The 22310-nt window shown below is 43.4% G+C and overlaps 1 protein-coding gene across 4 annotated transcripts in view; it reads left to right on the forward strand.

Annotated features, from left to right (window-relative positions):
* The window catches only part of crebbpb (CREB binding protein b), a 33747-nt gene extending 11857 nt beyond the window's left edge, over positions 1–21890 (forward strand). The window contains exons 3-31 of one of the 4 annotated variants that reach the window (XM_020101825.2): positions 4463–4630; positions 6076–6325; positions 6725–6838; positions 7596–7829; positions 7939–8038; positions 8272–8409; positions 8532–8649; positions 8783–8957; positions 9107–9163; positions 9471–9592; positions 10042–10230; positions 10387–10791; positions 11016–11180; positions 11473–11653; positions 12029–12147; positions 12235–12474; positions 12596–12684; positions 14125–14205; positions 14341–14397; positions 14497–14574; positions 14699–14766; positions 14859–15009; positions 15997–16143; positions 16262–16375; positions 16482–16647; positions 17390–17557; positions 17797–17958; positions 18094–18375; positions 18485–21890. In XM_020101825.2, the coding sequence (XP_019957384.2) occupies positions 4463–4630; positions 6076–6325; positions 6725–6838; positions 7596–7829; positions 7939–8038; positions 8272–8409; positions 8532–8649; positions 8783–8957; positions 9107–9163; positions 9471–9592; positions 10042–10230; positions 10387–10791; positions 11016–11180; positions 11473–11653; positions 12029–12147; positions 12235–12474; positions 12596–12684; positions 14125–14205; positions 14341–14397; positions 14497–14574; positions 14699–14766; positions 14859–15009; positions 15997–16143; positions 16262–16375; positions 16482–16647; positions 17390–17557; positions 17797–17958; positions 18094–18375; positions 18485–20884 (6738 nt within the window). In that variant the 3' untranslated portion in view covers positions 20885–21890. Of the gene's footprint in view, positions 1–4462; positions 4631–6075; positions 6326–6724; positions 6839–7595; positions 7830–7938; positions 8039–8271; positions 8410–8531; positions 8650–8782; positions 8958–9106; positions 9164–9470; positions 9593–10041; positions 10231–10386; positions 10792–11015; positions 11181–11472; positions 11654–12028; positions 12475–12595; positions 12685–14124; positions 14206–14340; positions 14398–14496; positions 14575–14698; positions 14767–14858; positions 15010–15996; positions 16144–16261; positions 16376–16481; positions 16648–17389; positions 17558–17796; positions 17959–18093; positions 18376–18484 lie in introns of all 4 variants that reach the window. The other 3 variants (XM_069525595.1, XM_020101823.2, XM_020101824.2) reach the window with 3 other exon arrangements.
* The last annotated feature ends 420 nt before the right edge of the window (positions 21891–22310 follow it).

The following is a 22310-nucleotide window of genomic DNA, read 5'->3' on the forward strand; positions in this document are numbered from 1 at the left end:
AGCAAAATGCAAAAAGGAGCATGAAAGATCATATTTTTAAACACATACTATTGGACTACTGTACATCAGTCAACAGCACAATCATTTCAGGCACAGGTATAAAATATACAAATATATAAAATGTTAACTTGTCAAGATTTGTTGTTTTTTTCCAATATTCACTTGCATTTGTAATGTGTAGGCAAGGGACGTCACAATATGAAATTTTGGTGCCATGATTATTGTCAGAGGAAATATCACGGTTTCGATGGTTTTCTGACTATCGATACTACAGAAGGGAAAAGACACGACAAGCAATATATAGCTAATGAACTAAAATTAGTTTTCATAGTGTAACGTTTGGCTATTGAAAAACAATTTATCTAAGCTTTTTTATTTAGTTGCCTTATTGTGCAAGGTTGGTCAGTGAATTTGTGTTTCCTGTTATCATAAACACTGCATCTGTATGGGACTTTCATTCTGAAGTGTCACCAATGGAGGTTGTTTAGTTTTGGGAATGAAGTGTCGATTAGTTGTGAAAAGTAATCGGTCATACTTTCCTGGTTCAAGCTCACATTCTTTGTGTCCTTATTATACTATATCCTCTCAGTACAGGTGAATTAAACCCTCGCCTACATTTATAATGGTTAATAGAAAGAGAGGATTTCTCCTCTCACGGTGAATTCCTAACTAACACTTCAGTTAAGTGGCTCGATCACACAAACAAGCGCACCACACACACACGTGACATGACTCAAGGGAGGAGATCTCGCTGCACGGAGCACACACCATGTGTGACTCGAGAGATGCAGGACGCCATAGTTAGATATCATAGTTTTTACAATTTTTGAAACTGTGACGTTATGAAACCGCGGTTATCTTGAAATCTGTTAACCCCGACATCCCTGGTGTATTCTTACTGTACTGTATACTACCCTAATCAATAGACCAGTTATTCCTTTTAATGACTTTATTCACAGCAATTTCCTTATGTTGTGTCAGTCTTTGTTGTTAAGTAGAAGAACTTGTTTCATTTTTTTTTTTTACTTTTGACACCAAAACAATGGCTTAAATGTTGAGTGTGGAAGCAGACCCAGGAAGAAGAGTCGATCATTTGAGGGGCTTGAATCTTGATGTGTTTATAACGGCATTCTTATACCTCACTCATCAAGCAATACAGATAATATATATATATATATATATATATATATATATATATATATATATATATGCATGCAACAAAAGCTTGAGCCGTGTCATGGTGCTATCACAGTTGTTTTTGTTTGTGATTGAAGAACAACTTTTATGATGTGCTGCTTTTTCAATTTTAGTGTGAATATCTTCATTTCCACAGACTTTGATGTGCTCAAGAGAAAATGTTTCCTCCTGTGACTGAGAGTCTTTGTGGTCTGACAGGAAACCAAAGTTAAATCAGCACGTGAGATTTCACTACAGTCATTTCAACAGACGTCACCACAACAAAAAATCTCCTCATTTCCCATAAAATGAGCACACCTGAATACCTGACTATATTCATTGCAGTATGTTAGAGAATGTAATTACTGTGTGTACAGGTGAATTATTTGAAATCTCATGGAGTAGTAAAAGTATTGCCCTTACATGACGATGAAATGCCAGGTCAGCGTTTGAGAGCAGGAGATTGTCGAGGAGAGTCAGATTTGAACTTGGATATGAGTCCTATATGCATGTTAACCTGTGGTTGGAAGAAGAAGTGACAGATACTTTACCATGGCAACCTGCCATCTGAGAAATGCATTGCTAAAATGATGCAAGTGATGTGATGGCCTATCCATTACTTAACCATATTATCAATTGATCTGAACCTTGTTTTTGATAAAGCACATGGGGAGGGAATCTCTGAAGTGTTAGATATAGTTATAAAGCTAAATTCTAAGACGGGATGAAACAGTACATGAAATAGCCAATATTAGATATTCAGTGTTAATCGCAGGTTGAGAATTTACTAGTAGTGGCGGGTGGTGTGACATGTAATGGATGACCATGCAGAAACTCATTAAGTTTAGTAGAGCCTAAGTTATTTTCTGGAGCTACAATTCATAGATGTCCTCTAGGTGCCTCCGTCAGCAGACACTACGGTTTACCACTGTTTCCTTAATGCCAGCTAGACGAATGGGCACATAGAAGCCTCGAGAGCATGCAAATGAGACAGGTGACAGTTAAATAAAGTGTAATGATCTAAGATGTACAGAAGTTGAAATTAAGTGATTTTTTTTGTTAGGTGCTTGTCGTTTACTCATAGTTTTCTTTTCCATGTTCAAGTCTTTATTTTGTTGTTTTCACTCTTCCTTTCTTGCCTCATTCTCTCTCACTCTCCCTGGTGTATGCTGTCTCTCTCCGGGCCTCTGGCCTTTGATAATGGATCCGTAAATCATGTTTAGCAGAGCCTGTTTGTGTGTTGTTTGTGAGCGGGGGCAGAGGCATGGTGGAGAGTCGAAACAGAAGAGGAGGAAAGAGGACATGTAAGAGGAGGGGATCCATTGAAGGCTTCCTGTTAGCGAGCGCTGTCCTCGAGCCTGGTGACGCTCCTCTGTAAAAGTGCAGATCATCAAGTGGGAGAGTAGGATGTGGCCGTGTGAATGGGAGTGAGGCTGCAGGCAGGCATCTGTGTGTCTCTGTGCAGCGGAGGGGGAGGGGCAGGCAGCAGACAGCGCAGTGCTCTGCTCAGCTGTTGAGCAAGCTGGTCTTTCTCTATGTGTGTCTCCTACCGTTTCTCTTTCTCTCTCTCTCTCTCTCCGCTGGGTTGGGCTTGCTCTGTCTGTCTGAGCACTGCTGGCAGTGAGGAACCTCCGCCAAGCGAAGCAGGCTGCCGCTCCGGCCGCTGTGGAGAAAGGCAGTAGACAGATGCACGCTGAGGGCAGTTGAGAGACGAAAACATGATTTTTGGAGGACCTAAAAGTAAAGTAGGGGAAGTTGCCTCATCTTATTTTGAAGCCAATAAAATGTTAACTGATTTTAGATTAATCCTAATGATTATAAGAATTAAGCAGTGTGCTACGAACGGGGGAAAAAACTATGCTGAAATTTCTCAACAGCACTAAAGAGAGAGAGCATATTGTATTGGTCCGGATATAATCAAAATTTTCTTCTGAATTTTTTGATTTGGGAAAATAGCAACGGTTTTATATTTCAGGACTTAACTATTGAGTGTTTTTTCATCACCTCCTGTGTTCCAGTGTAGCTTGTCTACCGTGTTGCTACATTATAGGTTGTTTGTAGCCTTCATGTCGCAGAGTAAGCGAGTGTTTTAAGTCCATTTATAGTGAGTTAATCTACAGTGTATGGTTTCAGTTTAACCTGCAGGGGTCTCAGAAATGTATTTCTCTATGGCAGCAGAACATGTTACACCACATGTTCTGCTGCCATAGAGAAATAAATTCATGGTGAGTGAACACAAGTTTGTTGCATCTACTGATGTCTTCACTACAGGAATAAACCAGGCAGGAAATCTGTCAAACAGCCAGGAATTACAGCTGTCACAGAGGATGAGCTCAAAAAGACTGAAGTCTGAAAAATGTCAGACAAAAAACAATTATGCAGGAATGAAAGTGAGAGAGGAAACGACTTGCTTGTGGCCACTGGTAAAGTGAGCTGGCTACAGACAAACATTTTGTAAGCAGTCAAATGCGTCACATTCGATCACAAAGCTGTTCCAAAGTAAGATGCAGTGAGGAACTTGGTCTTTTCTGGCTAATGTCTGAGTGTACTGTGAAAAACAACAATCTGTGCTGTATTTAAAAAAAATACTGTAATGATATTGGTCTAAAATTATTTGAAATTGTGGAAATGCCTTCTCCATTCTTCAACCACTGTCTGTTTGTATAAGTTCAGTTTTAAGGGATGTTGGAGTAAACCATGAGCGGTATGAGGCTTTTATTTCTTTAAGAGCGATGTCAAAAACTGAAGGGAGAGAAACATGGGGATCGAGATGCAACAACGGTCCCTTGCTGGACTCAAACCAGGGACAATGCACTTTGTATTTGCCAAGCGCCAAGTTCAGGTCTGAACGTGCCCTTATGTGTCCTGAGAGCCGATCACTCAAACCACATTCTGAAGTGATCGCATTTGGCCACATTCTTTTAGCAGTGTGAACACAAATGCATCCTGGGCCGCATACGAAAGACTGTCTACTCAGCTGACGTCCTCTGACCTGCTACAGTTTATTCGATTATTTACTTGTTACACTTACGCTACCAGATAAGGGTCGATACTTTTTTTAAAATGGTAAAATCTGTCTTCATTGTACATCTGGAGCTCATTGATTATCTCAGCCCTTCTTGACTCTGCTTGCTCTCTTTCTGTCTCTCACTTGCCCCGACACGTGCAGAAACATTGTCATCAGACACATGTGTAAATAGACTGGGGGGAAAAACAACATAATTTGTGCGTTGTGACACTGCCTGATATACTTCTGACCACCCTCTGTCCTGTGTGCTTACTATAGATGGGGATGTCGGGTGCTCCATTTGGCCAGCAGTATGGTCAGGCTGGAGTGCAGCAGATGGGGGCAGCGGGGGTCAACGCCCAACAACTCCAGAACAAGACGGCCCTTTCAAACAACCTGCCTCAATTCCCCGCTGAGCTGAAGGGAGCTGGGAGTGTGCCAAACATGGTGAGTGTCACTCATCTTAAAAGCTCCTAAAACAGTGGCTGTTTGTCCCAGTCCTTTTTTGTTTCAGGTCTGTCAGGGTAGAACACATTCTGTAAGTGAATCTGTATCCACAACATCAGCTTGTCGCAACTGCCAGTAAAGACAGAACAGAAACTGAAATGTGCACAATGGCATTGGTACAGTAAATATACTGCAGCGATACAATACACATTCCTTTTGCGCCTGTTTCATTTTTTTTTAACAAAATCTGTGCTTTTTTTTAAAGAAATGGATATGCTAGTTTATGCTTCATCTGTTGCTTCACACACCGTGTACTCTGCAGACATGAGGACACAGTATGCGTACTAGCTTTGCCAGAGAGGTATCACAGAAACATTGACCTGCTGCTATAAAGAACCCTTAGTTTGTTTTGATATGGTGTTTTAAATAAGGTATGCTAAATACATTTTTAAATAAAGTTGTAGTTTAGATATATTTCAATCTTGTGTCTTTATTATGTCAGTAAGTTTACTCTGGGTGCAAAAATCCACACTGCATCTTGAAAACAGCAGAATCGGCTGCATATCTATGTGCTCATAAGTATAAATACCGTGCATGTACATAATTCTTGAAAGGAAGTGAGTGTTGTCAGTGTGCGCAGCTTTTTGCGTAATTTTTATGTGTTTTTTTACTTTTGGGTTTTTATTTGTTGAGCACTTTGTAACTTCATTTTGCGAAGTGCAATATAAATTATTATTATCATTATTATTAGACAATAATTGTGCATTGTGCAACAGTGCGGCTCAATGATAAATATATAAGAGCAATATTTAGATTAATTGGCCAAATTTGATTATAATCAATAACTACACAGCGTAAGTTCTGTAATTATACAGTATATACATGTTTGCTGATGATGATCAGATTGTGAGATGGCAAGGTACTAACCTGACAGAGCCAGCACACAATGTCAGCACACAGCTTGTCTAAGTTATTCCTGCAGCCATTTATATGCATTGCTTCTTTGCTTTGAAAAGCCAAAACCAAAACTGAATATTTCATTAAGGGTGACGTATTTGTTTTAGACGGTCGACTCTGATCTTGTTGAACATCCATACAAAGAGTTGAAGACAGAGAAGAGTGAGATTCTTTCACAGCACAAAGTAAACAGATCTGAGTTATATGCAAATCTATTGGAGGAACAGGAAATGATTTATTTCAGGCAGGAATAGTTGGTTCCTTCATTTTTTAAAAATGTTTATGAATTTATTTTATACAGTAGATTTCCTTGTTTGTGGTATTTCTTGGTGGTTTTACATCTTCTTTTAATTCCATGAGTTTTTAAATCCCCTGTTCCTTGTATTATTCAATTTTTGTTTCTACACTGAACCTTAAAATGCACAATGAAGATGGTCTGATATTCTGATCCGTGTCTTACCTATATGTGTATTGGCATTCTTTTGCAGTCTCAGATGCAGCAGGTAGCATCAGTGGGCATGGTCCCCGGGGCTGGAGGAGTGTCAGTAGGCCCAACAGCCGACCCTGAGAAGCGCAAACTCATTCAGCAGCAGCTGGTCCTGTTGCTCCATGCACATAAGTGCCAGCGGCGGGAGCAGGCTAACGGGGAGGTGAGGGCCTGCACTTTGCCCCACTGCCGCACCATGAAGAACGTCCTCAACCACATGACCCATTGCCAGGCTGGCAAGTCCTGCCAGGGTGAGTGAAAATGAGAGTCCTGGGTCAACTCAAGCATGGATCCAATTGTCTGGGTCGACTGACTCCAGTTTTACAGTGTGCATATGTGTCCACAAGGTGTTAAGTGTATCTACTAATGTGCTAACTGAAGATTGACACTCTTCTGTGTGACCGTGTTGTCACCGATAAATATTTTGTCCTTCATTAGTTAGATTTTTCACACAGGTGAAATAACTGCACCATGCATGTTGTGAGTAACTGTAATCAGAGCCTTTAGTGAAGGGCCGATTGCTTTACATAGCACAGTTAAAGGTGTTGATAGGTTTGCAGTCATCTAGACTGTAACTTTACCTACTCATAAAAGTAAGGACGTCTTTATGATTTTACAAGGTGTAGATAATCTTTTTTTTTTTCCTCCAGTGGCTCACTGTGCATCATCCAGACAGATCATCTCCCACTGGAAGAACTGTACGCGGCACGACTGCCCGGTCTGCCTTCCTTTGAAAAACGCAAGTGACAAGAGGAACCAGCAGCGTGAGTAGCTCCAGCAGCTTCCCTTCTCTTGTTTTATTCATTTGTAAATTCATAAAAAAATGCACATGGGTCACTAAGACAACACAAAACCATCATCTATAATTCCTGATTGAAACATCTTCATGGTCATGGTAATTGAGTCATTAAAACCTGTACACAAGGCAGCTGTCACTCAGCAGCTGGCCTCCAGTCAGTGCATTTGTGCACGTATGTATGAAGTGGTGCCACCTGCAGGTTGTGTTTCCTTGCCACAGCTCTGTGCTGGCTCGCTCACTGTGAGAGCTGGAACAGCAAGAGGATTCCTCTAAAAAGGCCGGACTTGTAATGTGACACCGAGGGGAGGGGCTCTCTGGCTCTGCTATCTGTGGGGGCAGGGTCTAGGGACTACTTGCCCTCTGATTGGTTAAAAGGCCCAGTGACGGGTTTAAATCCCCCACAGAGGCAGCATGCGCAGCACACAGCAGGGAGCAGCGGAAGGGTTTTCAGATGGTGGCTCTAGAAGACAATTTTTTAACAAAAAACACAGTCATGTTCATAATTGTTGCTCCTTATACAGTTATTTAAAAACGTATTATCTAAGTATTTTAGATAACCACTCACTAATGATAAATATTTGGGGTTAATTATTTACATATGTTTTGATATTAAGAAATTGAAACTCCTGAAGCAGCAGTTACTCCTTTGCTATTTTAGACTATTCATTAAATGTTTGATTTCATTTTCCAAGCCCCCTTATTCATTTTGTTTTCTTATCCAGCCATGCTAAGTTCACCTGGGGCTGGCCTGCAGAATGCCATCAGCACAGTTGGACCTGGCCAGCCCAGTGCCACAGCCATCAACAGTGCGGCCACGCACATTGACCCCAGCTCCATGCAGAGGGCCTATGCTGCCCTGGGCCTGCCGTATGGGAACCAGTCCCCTGCGCAGGTCCCGGGACAGGGTCCAGCTCAACAAAACCCACACCAGCAGCTGCGAAATATGAACGCACTAGGTAAGGGATAGATGGGATTTTTTTTAGGAGATTGTGTGTAAGTAGTAACAAATCTGTTGCTAAGCCATTTTCTTGTAAACCCATGTAACTGACGATGTGTGTTTATCAGGCACTAATCAGATGAACCAGATGGCAGGAGGCATGGGTGTCCCCTCTTCAGACCAGACTGGCATGCACTCCGACTCCTCTCTATCCTCCACACTCAACAAGTGAGCAGTCTCCTTTAATCCTTAAAAACACACACAAAGCTAGATCCATGCAGCCTCTATCTTGAATACCTTTCCTGATAGATGTACACTTCTACAATCATCTTGTAAATATTGATATGACCTTATAGAATAGAAGAAATCCTGCATTTTAATATAAAGACTGGGAATAAATCAGGATAATGAGTCCTAAGACTTACTTTGTTCTTCAGTAATAGTTTCTCTCTGTCGTGCAGTCAGCTGATGCCAGATGGGTCAGTAGCAGGAGGCATGGGAAACCTGCCCGCTGCCACCCCTCTCTCTGCATCGGGGGTAAGGAAGGCCTGGCATGAACACGTCACTCAGGACCTGCGCACTCACCTGGTGCACAAACTGTGAGTTCAACCATGAAGCTAGTGAATTATAAATACTCAAGTTCTGTCGTATACAAATAGAGTAGAACTTGATGCTCTAGGCTGTTGTTGAGTTTAACGTTTTGTCTGCTGTCTTTCTCCAGAGTACAAGCCATATTCCCCACCCCAGACCCTGCAGCACTGAAGGACCGACGGATGGAGAACCTAGTGGCATATGCACGCAAGGTTGAGGGTGACATGTATGAGTCGGCTAACAGCAGGGTAACTAATATAATATACGCTTCACAGTATTATGAGTAAGGCCTTTTCTTGTTGAAGCAGGGACTAAGAGATACGATTAAAAAAATTATTTTTATATCTTGCTTATTTTTGTTTCCTTTTATTTTCTCATTAGGACGAGTATTACCACTTCCTGGCAGAAAAAATCTACAAGATCCAGAAGGAACTGGAGGAGAAGAGGCGCTCACGGCTCCAGAAACAGCCCGGCATGGTGGGCACAGCTGGGCCTCCGCAGCCTGGTATGGCTCAGCCCAACACCATGGGACCAGGACAGGCTGTCCGGCCTCCCAGTTAGTAGCTCAACTTCTTTCACGCTGGTTGACAGTTATCAGTTGTTACAATTAATCATATATTATAACTCATAGGATGCTTTCCAAATGATTTTCTACTACTGAGAACAACTTTTAAATGAGCACTGCACTATCCTGTCTTATTGCAGATGGACCTGTGCCTATGCCCAACATGCCAAATCAGTTAATGAATCGTATGCCCCAAGGTATGTGCTCACCCTCTGATTTCTCAGCCAGTGTTTTCAGTGAGAACCCATTCAAATGTCCTTTTTCAGCTAAGATTCCCATTTTTAAGTAAAGTAATTTGTAGTAGTTTGACTTTTAAATGCTGTTTCATGTACACATCTGATTGTTTAACCAGATAACACATTAATTTATTATAACTCTGATTCAAGTAGGCTGCTTTAGTTCTGCTGCCAGTCCAGTAGGGCAACTAAGAGTTGTTAAATTACAACAACTCTTAGGAATAGTAAACAAGTTTATAATTGTGTGTGTATCTGTGTGTTCCCGCAGGAATCAATCAATTTAACCCAATGGCAATGCAGAATGCGCAGATGTCTCAGGCACCCATGGGAGCACGTGCTCCCTCCCCCATGAACCATCCACAGCAGATGAACATGAGCTCCGTCCCCCCGGTTCGATTTCTTTTTTCTCTCTGTATCAATCTGTAGTTCTGCTTAACGTTTCGGTTTCTTTCTTAAATTTGTTCTTTTCGTCTGTGGTTTTGTTCCTTCCTCCATTTTGTTCTTCTTTGGTGCTTTCCTTAATTTGTTCATTTCTTTGGGCTGTCAAATGCCTCCTTGACTGATCATTTATTCCTCACTCAGTTTGTTCCATTTTGACCAGAAAGCATCAGTATCAAATGTGACACAGGTCTTGATCTGTTTACAAACCAGCCTGCTGACTTGCCCAGGAAACCTTAAATGAAACTAAGGCCTGGCTTAAAGCCATTTAATGTTACTCCAACTGTTTGTAGACATGCATGTATTCTGCATTCCTTAGTTTATTTTTCTTGGCAGGCATTGAATACGAGATGCCTCCTGTTGCCATGATTCCTCTGTTAAATCTCTTCTCTGGTTTCCAGATGGGCATGTCCCCATCAAGGATGCCTCAGACACAAGGAATGATGGGTGGTCATGCGAATAACATGGTTGCTCAGCCATCTAACCAGAGCCAGTTCCTGCCACAGGGCCAGTTTCCTGCAGCTGCAGGTGGAGGAATGAATGTGAATGTAGGCTTGGGCCAGTCTATAACACAGGCTGCTGTGACTCAGGTGAGGAAACCTTTGTGGTCCTGAGGAAAACATTGACATTTTGTATGTTCCTATCAAGTTTAGTGGACTTTGCATTTTCTAACTAGTTTCAGCATGTGGGCTGCTGTATGAATGGTGCATTCTGTAGCGCTAACTGTGCGTCCCTCTTTGTTCCAGAAGCCTCAGAACTCTAACCTCCCTCTGAATGCACTGGGCTCCCTTGGCTCACAGATGCCTTGTGGCCCTGCAGCCCAGCCCACCAGGGGTGCAACTCCTCCACATAATGCTTCTGCTGGCCTACAGCAGCAGCAGCAGCAGCAGCAGCAGCAGCAGCAGCAGCAGCAGTTGCATCAACACCATGCTCCTGCGCAGTCCCAGGTGCCATCCCAGCCCTCTACCCCTGCCTCCACAGGTGGGCCCTCCCGTACCCCAACCCACATACCCAGCATCCCTGGTCCCCCCTCAGTTATGGGTACACCCCCTGACCCATCCCAGCCGCTCACGCCCCTGCAGCCCCAACCTGAACCCCCCAGCCAAATGCAGCAGCCCACCTCAGTGCAGGCACAGCACCCCAGTACACCGGTGAGATAATAGTTTTAACAGCAAAGCTCTGTATCTCTTGTTTCACGTATGTCTAGGCCACCTCCTGTTGAGTTTGCTTTTTAAGAAATCTGTGTCTGTATTTCATTCAGAAAGGATCTCTGACAATTCATTATTAATGATTCTTCAGTGGTCCTCAGTAAAGTCGATACAACCTTATTTATAAATGATCAGCGCTGTGATCAGAATGTCCTCTCCCTCTACAGGCAGCAGCCAGTATAGATAACCGAGCGCCCACCCCAGGTTCTGTGGCTGAGCTGAGCTCCCAGCAGGCTCTGTCTGACATGAGCGGCACCGAAGCCAAACCTGAAGTAAAAGATGAAGACGATGACAGCAACTCTGGGAAGAAGCAGACTAATATAAAAATGGAGGTATGCACACGATTGTACAAGGTTATCTTATAATTATTACGTAAGAAAGCGATGGTTAATACAAGGAATGGAAAGAAGCACACGCTTGTCTTCTGTAGATTAGACTAGAAACCATTTTTTCTATTTCAACCCCCGGCTACTATTGCAAATATCATCTCCCAAAAAGCACATGTGACTTGATTTTTCCTTCTCCTATATGAAAGTGTTGTGCTTCTAAGTAAACTAAATACCTGCATACTTTTATGGCGCAGCATCTTCGTATAGCTGTTTAACCATGGTTGTGTTTATGTAGCCGGATGATGAAACCAAACCCCCACTGGTGAAGAAGGAGGAGCCAGAGGCATTAGAGCCAAAGCAGGAACCAATGGAAACTGAGGAGAAGAAGCCGGTGGTGAAGGCAGAACCCAAAGAAGAGGAGGAAAACGGGGCCAACAGCAGTTCAACCGCCTCCACAACTCAGAACCGCAAAAAAAGTAAGTCCACAGATCTCATCCGTATATATATTGAGTGATTGACGATTCAATAAATGAGAGAGAAGGGACCAGTGTATCAAGTGAATTCACATACATATTCGTTAAAGTAGAAGTTGCCATTTAATCTGTTAAAAAGGGAGTGAAATTGAATTTGTGTGCAAACTGAGGATTGACTGTAAGTACATGGTGATCAGACCTTTGGACCACACACGTATCCTGTAACAGCATTTGTGTTTTTTATGCGTTCACCAGCGTACAGGTTGATGGAGCTGGTTGCTTTGCATTAGCATCCTTAAATGCGAATGAACATCTTGTTTTTGCAGACTCTAGAATTGTGTTGGTGTTTGGTTTGTTAAAACATTATTGTCTGTCCAGTTTTCAAGCCAGAGGAGCTGAGACAAGCCCTAATGCCGACACTTGAGGCCCTCTACAGGCAAGATCCAGAGTCACTGCCCTTCAGACAACCTGTAGACCCCACGCTACTGGGCATCCCTGTGAGTATCCAAAATCAAATACACACATACCTGTATTTCACGGACATAATTATTAGAATTTGCTCATTCCTGTCTCATGCTCTACAGGACTACTTTGACATTGTGAAGAATCCCATCGACTTATCCACCATCAAGCGTAAGCTGGACACTGGTCAGTACCAGGAGCCTTGGCAGTATGTGGACGACGTGTGGCTCATGTTCAACAATGCCTGGTTGTACAACCGTAAAACATCCCGTGTTTACAAGTACTGCACCAAACTGGCAGAAGTGTTTGAAGCCGAGATTGACCCCGTCATGCAGGGCCTGGGCTACTGCTGCGGCAGGAAGGTGAGCCAACACAGGATGGGAACTCAGCAGAAAAAATGCATGAAAAGAGCACAGAACAGTTTTTTTTCCCCCTAAGCCACCAATAATCACAATGACACGTTTCACTTATGTGTCTCCACAGTACGAGTTCTCACCCCAGACGCTGTGTTGCTATGGCAAACAGTTGTGTACCATCTCCAGGGATGGCACCTACTACAGCTACCAGAACAGGTAAAAGTGCATGCTGAGTCTGCTCTGGGGTAGAAATTTGTCAAATGTGGGTTAGGGGTGATCATGAGCTGGGGGGCTGTTGCGTCAAGATAAAACATGACTTGACATACACCTGTCCCAAAGCTGCATCGTTCCTTTACAGGGGTGTCACAGACGGCACTGAGAGTTGTATGTTGTGGCTGAGCAGAATGTGCATGATTGGGTTTGGTGTTGTCTTATAACTGGCACCAAAGCTCCCCCTGCTGTGCAGAAACTGCCATTGCAACTCAATATCATTCCAACGCAACGTTAAGTTATCGCACACGCTTGCTTAAGATGCAACAAAAAAATCAGTGATTATGAGAACTCTAAGATGATCCAAGCAAGGTTTTATCATTTGCTCAAATCCTAATCTCACTGTCTAAAATATTAGAGCTGAAAAATAATTTTCTTCCATAAAAATAATCAAGTCACTTTCCCTGAAAGACTCACTCATTTGTATGTGTGTGTCCAGGCTCTTCATCTTTGGCATGACCATATCATTCATTCATTCATCTGTTCAAAATGCAGGTTGCTGAGGGCTGTAACGATTCGCTGACTCCACGGTTCGGTTTGAACCTTGTTTTTTGGGGGGCGGGGTGTAGTGGGTGCGTAACAAAAAGCGAGTGGGGGAATTTCTGAGTTTTATTAAAACACCAACATTTAGAACAGTAAAGAGAAGAACACTAAAGAACATGTTGGACTTGACTTCACGTAAAACTACGTAAACAAAACTAATCAAAGAATAGGAAAGAGGGTGTCTGAGTGTGTCTCACACAGTCTTAGCGTCCAGAGTTCAGAGACGAGGCGTCTGCTCCTGAATGGTGAAAACACTCAGACTTTACAACACTTGTGTAAAGGTATAATAGACGATCCTCTCTGACCTCCACACTCATTCCTCTTAGGATACTACTCGCTTCTGTGTTCTGAAGCTGGGTGTGATTAGACGCACACTCAACAGGCTGCACCTGCTGCTGTGGCAGTGTGTGGAGTTGGGCAGGGAGACGTGTCATGGTTCGGTCTTTGCGTATCACAAACTGAAACCGTGGACTTCTGGACCGCGGTTTTGGTTCGAGAATCGATACAGCCCTAATGCTGCTGATATTACACATGAATGCAGTGAAATGATTTGTCCAATGTGTTGGTCACAATCATATACTGTCTTTAAGATTCTAGCATGCTTCCCCAATTTTCTTTCCAGTTTGAATGAGAGCAATTGGATCGTGACCATTTACACTGCGACTAACATACCTGTGCGTGCGTGTGTATGTATGTGTCTCTCTGTCTGTCCACTGCCCATGCTCCATCCTTGGTTATCATGCTCCGTTCACTCTGCATCCTTCCACCTGTACGCCGTTTTGCCTTTGCTGCTACTGTGTGTGCTGGCTGCAGTTCACCCAAATATGGCCTTATTGCCGACAGGTATCACTTCTGTGAAAAGTGCTTCAATGAGATCCAGGGCAACAGTGTGACCCTGGGAGACGACCCGGCACAGCCACAGACGTAAGTTATCAAGCCCGGGTGGCTGAGCTCTTCATGGTGATCATCATGTGAGATGATCAGTCTGTTTTCTCTCTGGACTTTCATTTAAAGGAGCCATCATGAACTCACTTGTCTCTTTATGTCTCTTTCATGCAGCAAGATATTAAAAGATCAGTTTGAAAAGAAGAAAAATGACATGTTGGACGCGGAACCGTGAGTACCGTATAGATTCATCTATTCATCTGATGGCAGTGGTGCTTCTTCAGCAGTGTTTAAAGAACACACTAATTAAGCAAATGTTTGTCGTTGCAGGTTCGTTGAATGTAAAGACTGTGGACGAAAGATGCATCAGATCTGCGTGCTGCACCATGAAATCATTTGGCCATCAGGGTGAGTCTTTGTATAACTGTTCAGTATATAAGCATACACAGTCCATGTTTCTTACTATATCTCTTTGTTTTTTGGAGTTGATGTGTGGGGACACTAAACAAGATTTTCATCTCTATTCCACTAGTTTTATCTGTGACAACTGTCTAAAGAAGTCTAGTAAAACAAGAAAGGAAAACAAGTTTGCAGCCAGACGTAAGTTACACATATCGAAAATACTCTGACATTAAACTTAACTGTCTTTATCACCTAAGTTTTTAAAAATGTATTCTTCTGTGTTTGTAAAGGTTTGCAGTCCACAAGGTTGGGAACATACATTGAAGACAGAGTTAATAAGTACTTGAAAAGGCAGAACCACCCAGAGGCCGGTGAGGTGTTTGTGCGAGTGGTGGCCAGCTCTGACAAAACTGTGGAGATTAAGCCTGGCATGAAGTCTAGGTAAGGTTCACACCTTTCTTCAGAAAAACACGTTGTTAAATGTTGATGTAGCTTTCCCCCCCCCCCACATATAACTGGAATCTTCACCAAATACTGAACTGTATCTTTTCTCACTGAAAAAACTAATCGGGAGAGAAGTTTGTGATTATTCAAATGCTTTTGTAGAGAATGTGCTCATTATTCACTGTGTACGTTACATGCCATTAGTTGTATATGTACAAAATGAAGACGGTTGGTCATAAATTAATGTTTAATAAAAGGGATGACATGGAACACAGATCTCCAGCTAGATTTGAAACAGGGAATATAAATATTGTGAATAATGACCTCTAACAGAGCTCAGGTGTCAAAATGTACTTTGTGGTTTTCTCACTTTGCGTTTTCTCCAAAAGTTGATCGAAACACAGCGTCTGTCAATGTGTCGTATATATGAAAATCTCATATGAAAGTGTTTCTATTACTGCAAACTACACATGAAACAGCGGACTGTGGAATTGAAGCACACCTGAGTCCAGGACGAAAATTACAACGAAAATCTGTGGATTGTGCTCGTCAGAGTCTGAGCCTCCTTGTGAGATGCTTGTGATGGACATTTTTAAAAATGCAGCATTCTAAGAGTGCATGCACAACAGCTAGCAGCCAGTTAGCGTGGCTAGCATCATTAGCATAGCCGAGCCTTGCAGTGTTTGAACCAAGGAGCCTGAGCCATTTGCTTTATTAACGTGCAGAAGGCAAATGGTTTCATGTGGAGGGAGTGAAATGCAGTTAAATACACACGCATTTGTACAAAGATGAATGTTCGCTCGGACTGGACAGCAGAGCTTGCATTTCAACACACACAAAGGATGTGACTTAATTCCCTGCTCAGGACGCCATTACAGCTGTGGGGTGCTATGTTAAGGTTAACTTGTGTACTTAACCTTTACAGATGTTGCAATTTAAAGTCTAATTCTCTGTAACTTAACTTATACTTCTCTGTTTCCACAGGTTTGTAGACTCAGGCGAGATGGTTGAGAGCTTCCCTTACAGAACCAAAGCACTTTTCGCATTTGAGGAAATAGACGGGGTGGACGTTTGTTTCTTCGGCATGCACGTCCAGGAGTACGGCTCAGAGTGCCCCTTTCCAAATACCAGGTAAAACTACCGCAAAGAGTAATGCTGTCATATGCATTTCTCCTATGTTAACTTTGTTTTTTGTGCTTTATTTTGAGTGCATTAATCATGAATCCAATTTTTCTTGTTTGAATTGCAGACGGGTTTACATATCATACCTTGACAGTATTCACTTCTTCAAACCACGTTTGCTAAGGACTGCGGTGTACCACGAGATCTTAATAGGCTACCTGGAGTATGTGAAGAAACTGGGGTGGGTGAAGAGTAACATCAGTATTTCTGACATCTTTTCCATTTGTTATAAATGTGTTAAATAATGTATCATTTGTGTAAGTGCTGATAATATATGTCTTGGTCAGGTATGTGATGGGTCACATCTGGGCCTGCCCACCCAGTGAGGGAGATGACTACATTTTTCACTGCCACCCTCTGGACCAGAAGATCCCTAAACCCAAGAGACTTCAAGAGTGGTACAGAAAGATGCTGGACAAGGCGTTCGCTGAGAGGATCCTACACGATTACAAGGTGAGAAAATTCACAAAATAGTAGGAATATTCCGTTTTTTAACATGTCATCAGCTGTAATTAACACAGTTTTTACTGTGCAGTGAGCAAAATCAAAATTTGTTATATAGAGTAAAGTAGGTTCTTATTATAATTTCACATTGGCTAATAATTTTGGTTTAATATTAAGTATATGGTGTTATCCTGATCAATGCTATTTACTGGTGTTAACTTTTTATTCACTTTATTATTCTGGTTCGCTGTGTATTCATGTAATTATTTTGGACAAGGCTCCTAATCAGTCAAATTCAACATGATCTGTCCTGAGAACAGATATGAAGCTTTTTTAAAATAATTTCTAACAAAAAATTTGACTGACAGGGATTCAAACTGTTTTTACAGTCAGATTTACTCTTTGTCTCCTTTCTGACAAGAAAAATGTGAATTTATCATAGAACTATTGTTATTTCACAAGTGTGCAAAATTAGAGGGGCTCCCCCTTGTGTTCAGTATCATTCCGTGACAATCTTGGTTCCATAAAACTACTATTCTGACCATTTTCGAGAACAGATAGATACATATTTTGGGCTAATATTTATACTAATCTCCAGATTTATATTACTTTTATATCTTGTGTAGGTTTTTCGGTTTTCTTTCTATTTTAAATGAGAAAAAAGCAATGAATACATCAATGATTTTAATGTCCTCATTAGGAACCTTGTTACTATGTCACCTGATTGTGAGTCTTGTGTGTCTGTGTACAGGATATTTTCAAACAGGCAACAGAGGACAGACTGGCCAGTGCCAATGAGTTGCCGTATTTTGAGGGTGACTTTTGGCCTAATGTTCTTGAGGAGAGCATCAAGGAGCTGGAGCAAGAGGAGGAGGAGAGGAAGAAGGAGGAGAACACTGCCTCCTGTGAGACAACAGAGGTGAGTTAGTTGGATAGTTGCCTCTGAGTGTTTAGAACGCTGTTGTTATGCTCAAATCAGCAGCCTGGCACTTAGGCCTTCTGTCTCACCCTCGATTTTATTATCCTCAAGTTCATATTATATAAAAGCTTTCAGTAGCCACTCAGGCATTGTATAACCACTCAACTTAATGGCATAACCTCATCTTGCCTGTTGTGCAACATCTGTTTGTTTTAACGTTCTTGTCCATCTATTTCAAGGGAACCCACACTGACAGCAAGAATGCCAAAAAGAAGAATAACAAGAAAACCAACAAAAACAAGAGCAGCGTCAGCCGAGCCAATAAGAAGAAGCCTGGGATGCCGAATGTAGCTAATGATCTGTCCCAGAAGCTCTACGCCACGATGGAGAAACACAAGGAGGTAGAAAACCAATCAAGCAACTATAACAGATTTTATTTATCTCTTTTGATATTTCCAATATAGGACGGACTGAGAGTTGGGAACTTACATTTTGTATGTCTTCACACCTTTCGTCTCCTCTCCTTTTTCTACCAGGTATTTTTTGTCATCCACCTCCATGCTGGGCCAGTCATTAACACCCTGCCACCCATAATGGACCCCGACCCGCTATTGACCTGTGACCTAATGGATGGCCGTGATGCCTTTCTGACTTTAGCCAGGGACAAGCACTGGGAGTTCAGTTCTCTGAGAAGATGCAAATGGAGTACAATGTGCATGTTGGTGGAGCTGCATAACCAGGGCCAGGACCGCTTTGTGTACACTTGCAATGAATGCAAGCACCATGTGGAGACTCGCTGGCACTGCACCGTCTGCGAGGTAGGAAAAAGTGGCATAGCACAGAAATGTTTCAAAATGACATCTATCAATTTTGAATTCATTTAAATCTTAACATAACCTTAATGTTGTCTTCCTTATTTCTCACCAGGACTACGACCTATGCATTAACTGCTACAACATTAAGGGCCATGAGCACCAGATGGTGAAGTGGGGCTTGGGTTTAGACGACGACAGCAACAGTCAGGGTGGAGAGGCCTCCAAGAGCCCGCAGGAGAGCCGGCGTCTCAGCATCCAGCGCTGCATCCAATCCCTGGTCCATGCCTGTCAATGTCGCAACGCAAACTGCTCTCTGCCTTCATGCCAGAAGATGAAGAGGGTGGTTCAACACACCAAGGGCTGCAAGCGCAAGACAAATGGTGGCTGCCCTGTTTGCAAGCAGCTCATTGCTTTATGTTGTTATCACGCCAAGCACTGTCAGGAGAACAAATGTCCTGTTCCTTTCTGTCTCAACATCAAGCACAAACTCCGTCAGCAGCAGCTGCAGCATAGGCTCCATCAGGCTCAAATGATGCGCCGCAGAATGGCCACCATGGCTGGAAGGGGTATGCCCCTGCCATCTCCACCTACCTCAGCAGCCCCTGACACACCAAACTCTATTCAGCAGCCTAGTACACCCCAGACGCCTCAGCCCATGCCCAACCAGCCCCAACATCAGCCACCAAACCCTCCCAATATTGCCCAAGTCTTTCCCAACAACGGCCGCATCAGCCAGCCCCCAACACCAGTCCCACAGGGCAAACCAGGACCTCAGTCATCGCCTCTGCATCAGCAGCAGTCACCGCTGCCTAACATGCCACACCAACAGCAGCCTCAGCCACCGCAGCAGCAGCAGCAACCACTGCTGGCAGCCCTGAAGGTGGCCAAACAAATTGAGATGGTAGCCAAGGCAAAGCAGCAGCAGCAGCAGCAGCAGCAGCATCAGCAGCAGCAGCAGCAGCAGCAGCATCATCATCAGCAGCAGCAGCATCAGCATCAACAGCAGCAACAACAACAACAACAACAGCAGCAGCAGCAGCAGAATTATGCCATGAATGGGATGCCCATGAACCACCCACGAATGATGGGGCCGATACAGGGCCAGATGCAGATGATGCAGGGTCCGCGGGGTCCTCAGGTGATGCAGGCTATGCAGCAGGGCCAGTGGGGTCCAGGAATGCAGAATCCCATGCAAAATCCCATGCAGAATCCCCAGGGTCATCCTTCACAGGTCCCTCCTCAACAAGGCCCCATGGCCTCTCAGCAGGCTCAGGGAACTCCTATGCCCCAGCAGGGCCAGCTCATGCAGAGACCCATAATGCCTCAGCAACAGGGTCTCCAAATGCCTGGGATCATGCCTCCCCAAGGGCCCTCACAGCAAGGCATGACACCACAGCAGCAAAACATGCCCCGGGGAATGCCTGGAAACATTGCTCCAAGTGCCCTGCAGGACTTGCTGCGAACCCTCAAATCTCCCAGCTCCCCTCAGCAGCAACAGCAGGTTCTCAACATCCTCAAGTCTAACCCCCAACTCATGGCCGCATTCATTAAACAAAGGACAGCGAAGTACCAGGCCAACCCGCCACAGCAGCAGATGCAGCAGCAGAACCCTCAGGCCATGCTAGGGTCTCAGGCAGGAATGCAGGCCATGGCCGCCATGGCAAACCAGGTGCAGAGGCCAGTGATGGCACCCCAGCAGCAGCCTCCTCAGCAAGTAGGGCCCCAAAACATGGCACCCATGGGCCCCCAAGGTCAGATGATGAACGCTGCTCAAAATGGCAATCCCCAGCTGTACCGTAGACAACAGCTGCTCCGGATGCAGCAGGCGCAGCAGCAGCAGCAGCAGCAGGCACAGCAGCAGCAGGGAGGAATGCCTCAGAGCCATAGTCAGTTCCCTCAGCAGCAGCCAGGGCCAGCTAGCTACTCCCAGCTTCGTATGCAGCAAATGGCTATGCAAGGAGGTGGGGGCCCCATGGGCCAGCTCCCTCCCACATCCCAAATGGGCCAACCTGGCATGGGCATGGATGGGGCTCAGAATCTCCTCCAGCAGCGCATGCTTCAACAGCAACAGCAGATGTTGAAGCAGCAGATGGGTTCTCCAGCGCAGGCAAACTCGATGAGTCCTCAATCACACATGCTCCAAGGCCAAGCCCAGGGAGGAGCTCATCTACCTGGCCAAGTAATGGCAAACTCATTAGGAAACCAAGTCCGCTCCCCAGCCCCAGTGCAGTCGCCCCGTCCACCTTCGCAGCAGCCCCCGCATTCCAGTCCATCCCCACGAATACAGCCGCAGCCTTCGCCCCAGCACGGCGCCCTCCACTCCAGTTCTCCTCACCCCAGCCTTGGAGGCCCCATGTCAGGCTCCATGGAGCAGGGACACATGGGAACACCAGAGCAGAGTGCCATGCTGCCGCAGCTTAACACACCAAATCGAGGGGGGTTAAGTAATGACATGGGTATGGTGGGTGACACGACGGGAGACACGTTGGAGAAATTTGTTGAAGGATTGTAGCATTTCATGACAGAAGGCCTTGTTCTGTTTTCAGCTGAGAAGATTTTGTACTTGCTGATGTAAAAAGCGAAAAAAAACAAACTAATGAGTCATATGAGGCCTACGGACTGTGAACTTTCCTGAAACCAAGGGACTGCTTTTTCTTCCAACACAGAGTGATTTAATAGTTGCTGTTGAAAAGAAGACAACAAAGACACAAAGAATATATTTTTGGTTCCAGACCAGCCATGCAAGAATTTGCCCTGGTCTTTGTGTTGTTTTAATTTGTTTTTCATTTGTTATGCTCTGGTATTGACTTTTTTAACAAAACTTCTCAAAACAAAAAATATTTCAATTTATTATTCTTTTTTTATTTTGTACCTTTGCAAATTAATATCGTATTTGTGTTGAGAAGACTGTAAAATTATTTGCCTGGGGAATTTTTTGCCAGGTTTCACCTCTTGCTCAATTTCTCTTGTTCCTGGCTAATTTATTCTAATATGCCATTTTTCAAAAGGACTGCCTTTGGGAAAGCCTTAATTTCTTTCCTGTTTGCAGAGTCTATGGGAGATTAACGTATTTGTATAGATCTAGGAACTATTGCACACACCCAAACACAACATGCAGGTGTAAGAAAAACTTGCATTGAAGCTTGTAATGTTCACAGGTGCCAGAATGTTCAGTTTACTGGCCCGGGCCCAGTATTTGTCTTGCAGATGTTTAAAAGAAATTGCTTTGTCTCTCCTTCAGTATAAAGAAATTCTCATTAAGTACTGAACCTCTTTTGCCTGTGGTGGGAAATTAATTTGTTTGACTGCTGATTTGTATTCAGAGAGAGTTTTGTGCATCATTGTCTCTCTTGCATTAAACTTGAATTGATGAACTGTTCCCTAATGTAAATCATGCAGCTAGACAGTACTGTAAATATGCAGAAAATAAGAATGAAATCACTGTACAAACTGGTTCAAATGGCTCATTTCGTACTTATATACCATATTGTTAAATAAACCTGTGTGCCACAGACTAATTCTAAGTCTATTTTTTATGTTTGTAGAAAACTGTCTGGGTCATCATTAGCATTATTGATTATTATCAGTCAACTCCTGATTGCTTTCATTATTAATCAGTTGATCTATAAAACAGAGCTTTAGTTTAGTAAAATAGAGAAAAACTATCGTTTGAGAAGCTGGGACCATCAATTCCTTGGATTTTACTTGAAGATTGATATTATGATTAATTGATTATCCAGTAGAGTAGCATATTATTACCTAAGCCATAGGAGTTTTCACCTGTTGGTGTGATTGTAAGCAAGATTATCCAATAATTCCTGGACTAACTACCTAAAATCTTAATGGAGGGATGCGGAATGCAGATCTGTATCCGATGGAAAATGACTTTCTAAAACATTGTGAGATTGTTTTTCAAACATCTTCCTCGATTTGTCAGA

Source organism: Paralichthys olivaceus, chromosome 5 (genome assembly GCF_024713975.1).
Source record: "Paralichthys olivaceus isolate ysfri-2021 chromosome 5, ASM2471397v2, whole genome shotgun sequence".
NCBI lineage: Eukaryota > Metazoa > Chordata > Actinopteri > Pleuronectiformes > Paralichthyidae > Paralichthys > Paralichthys olivaceus.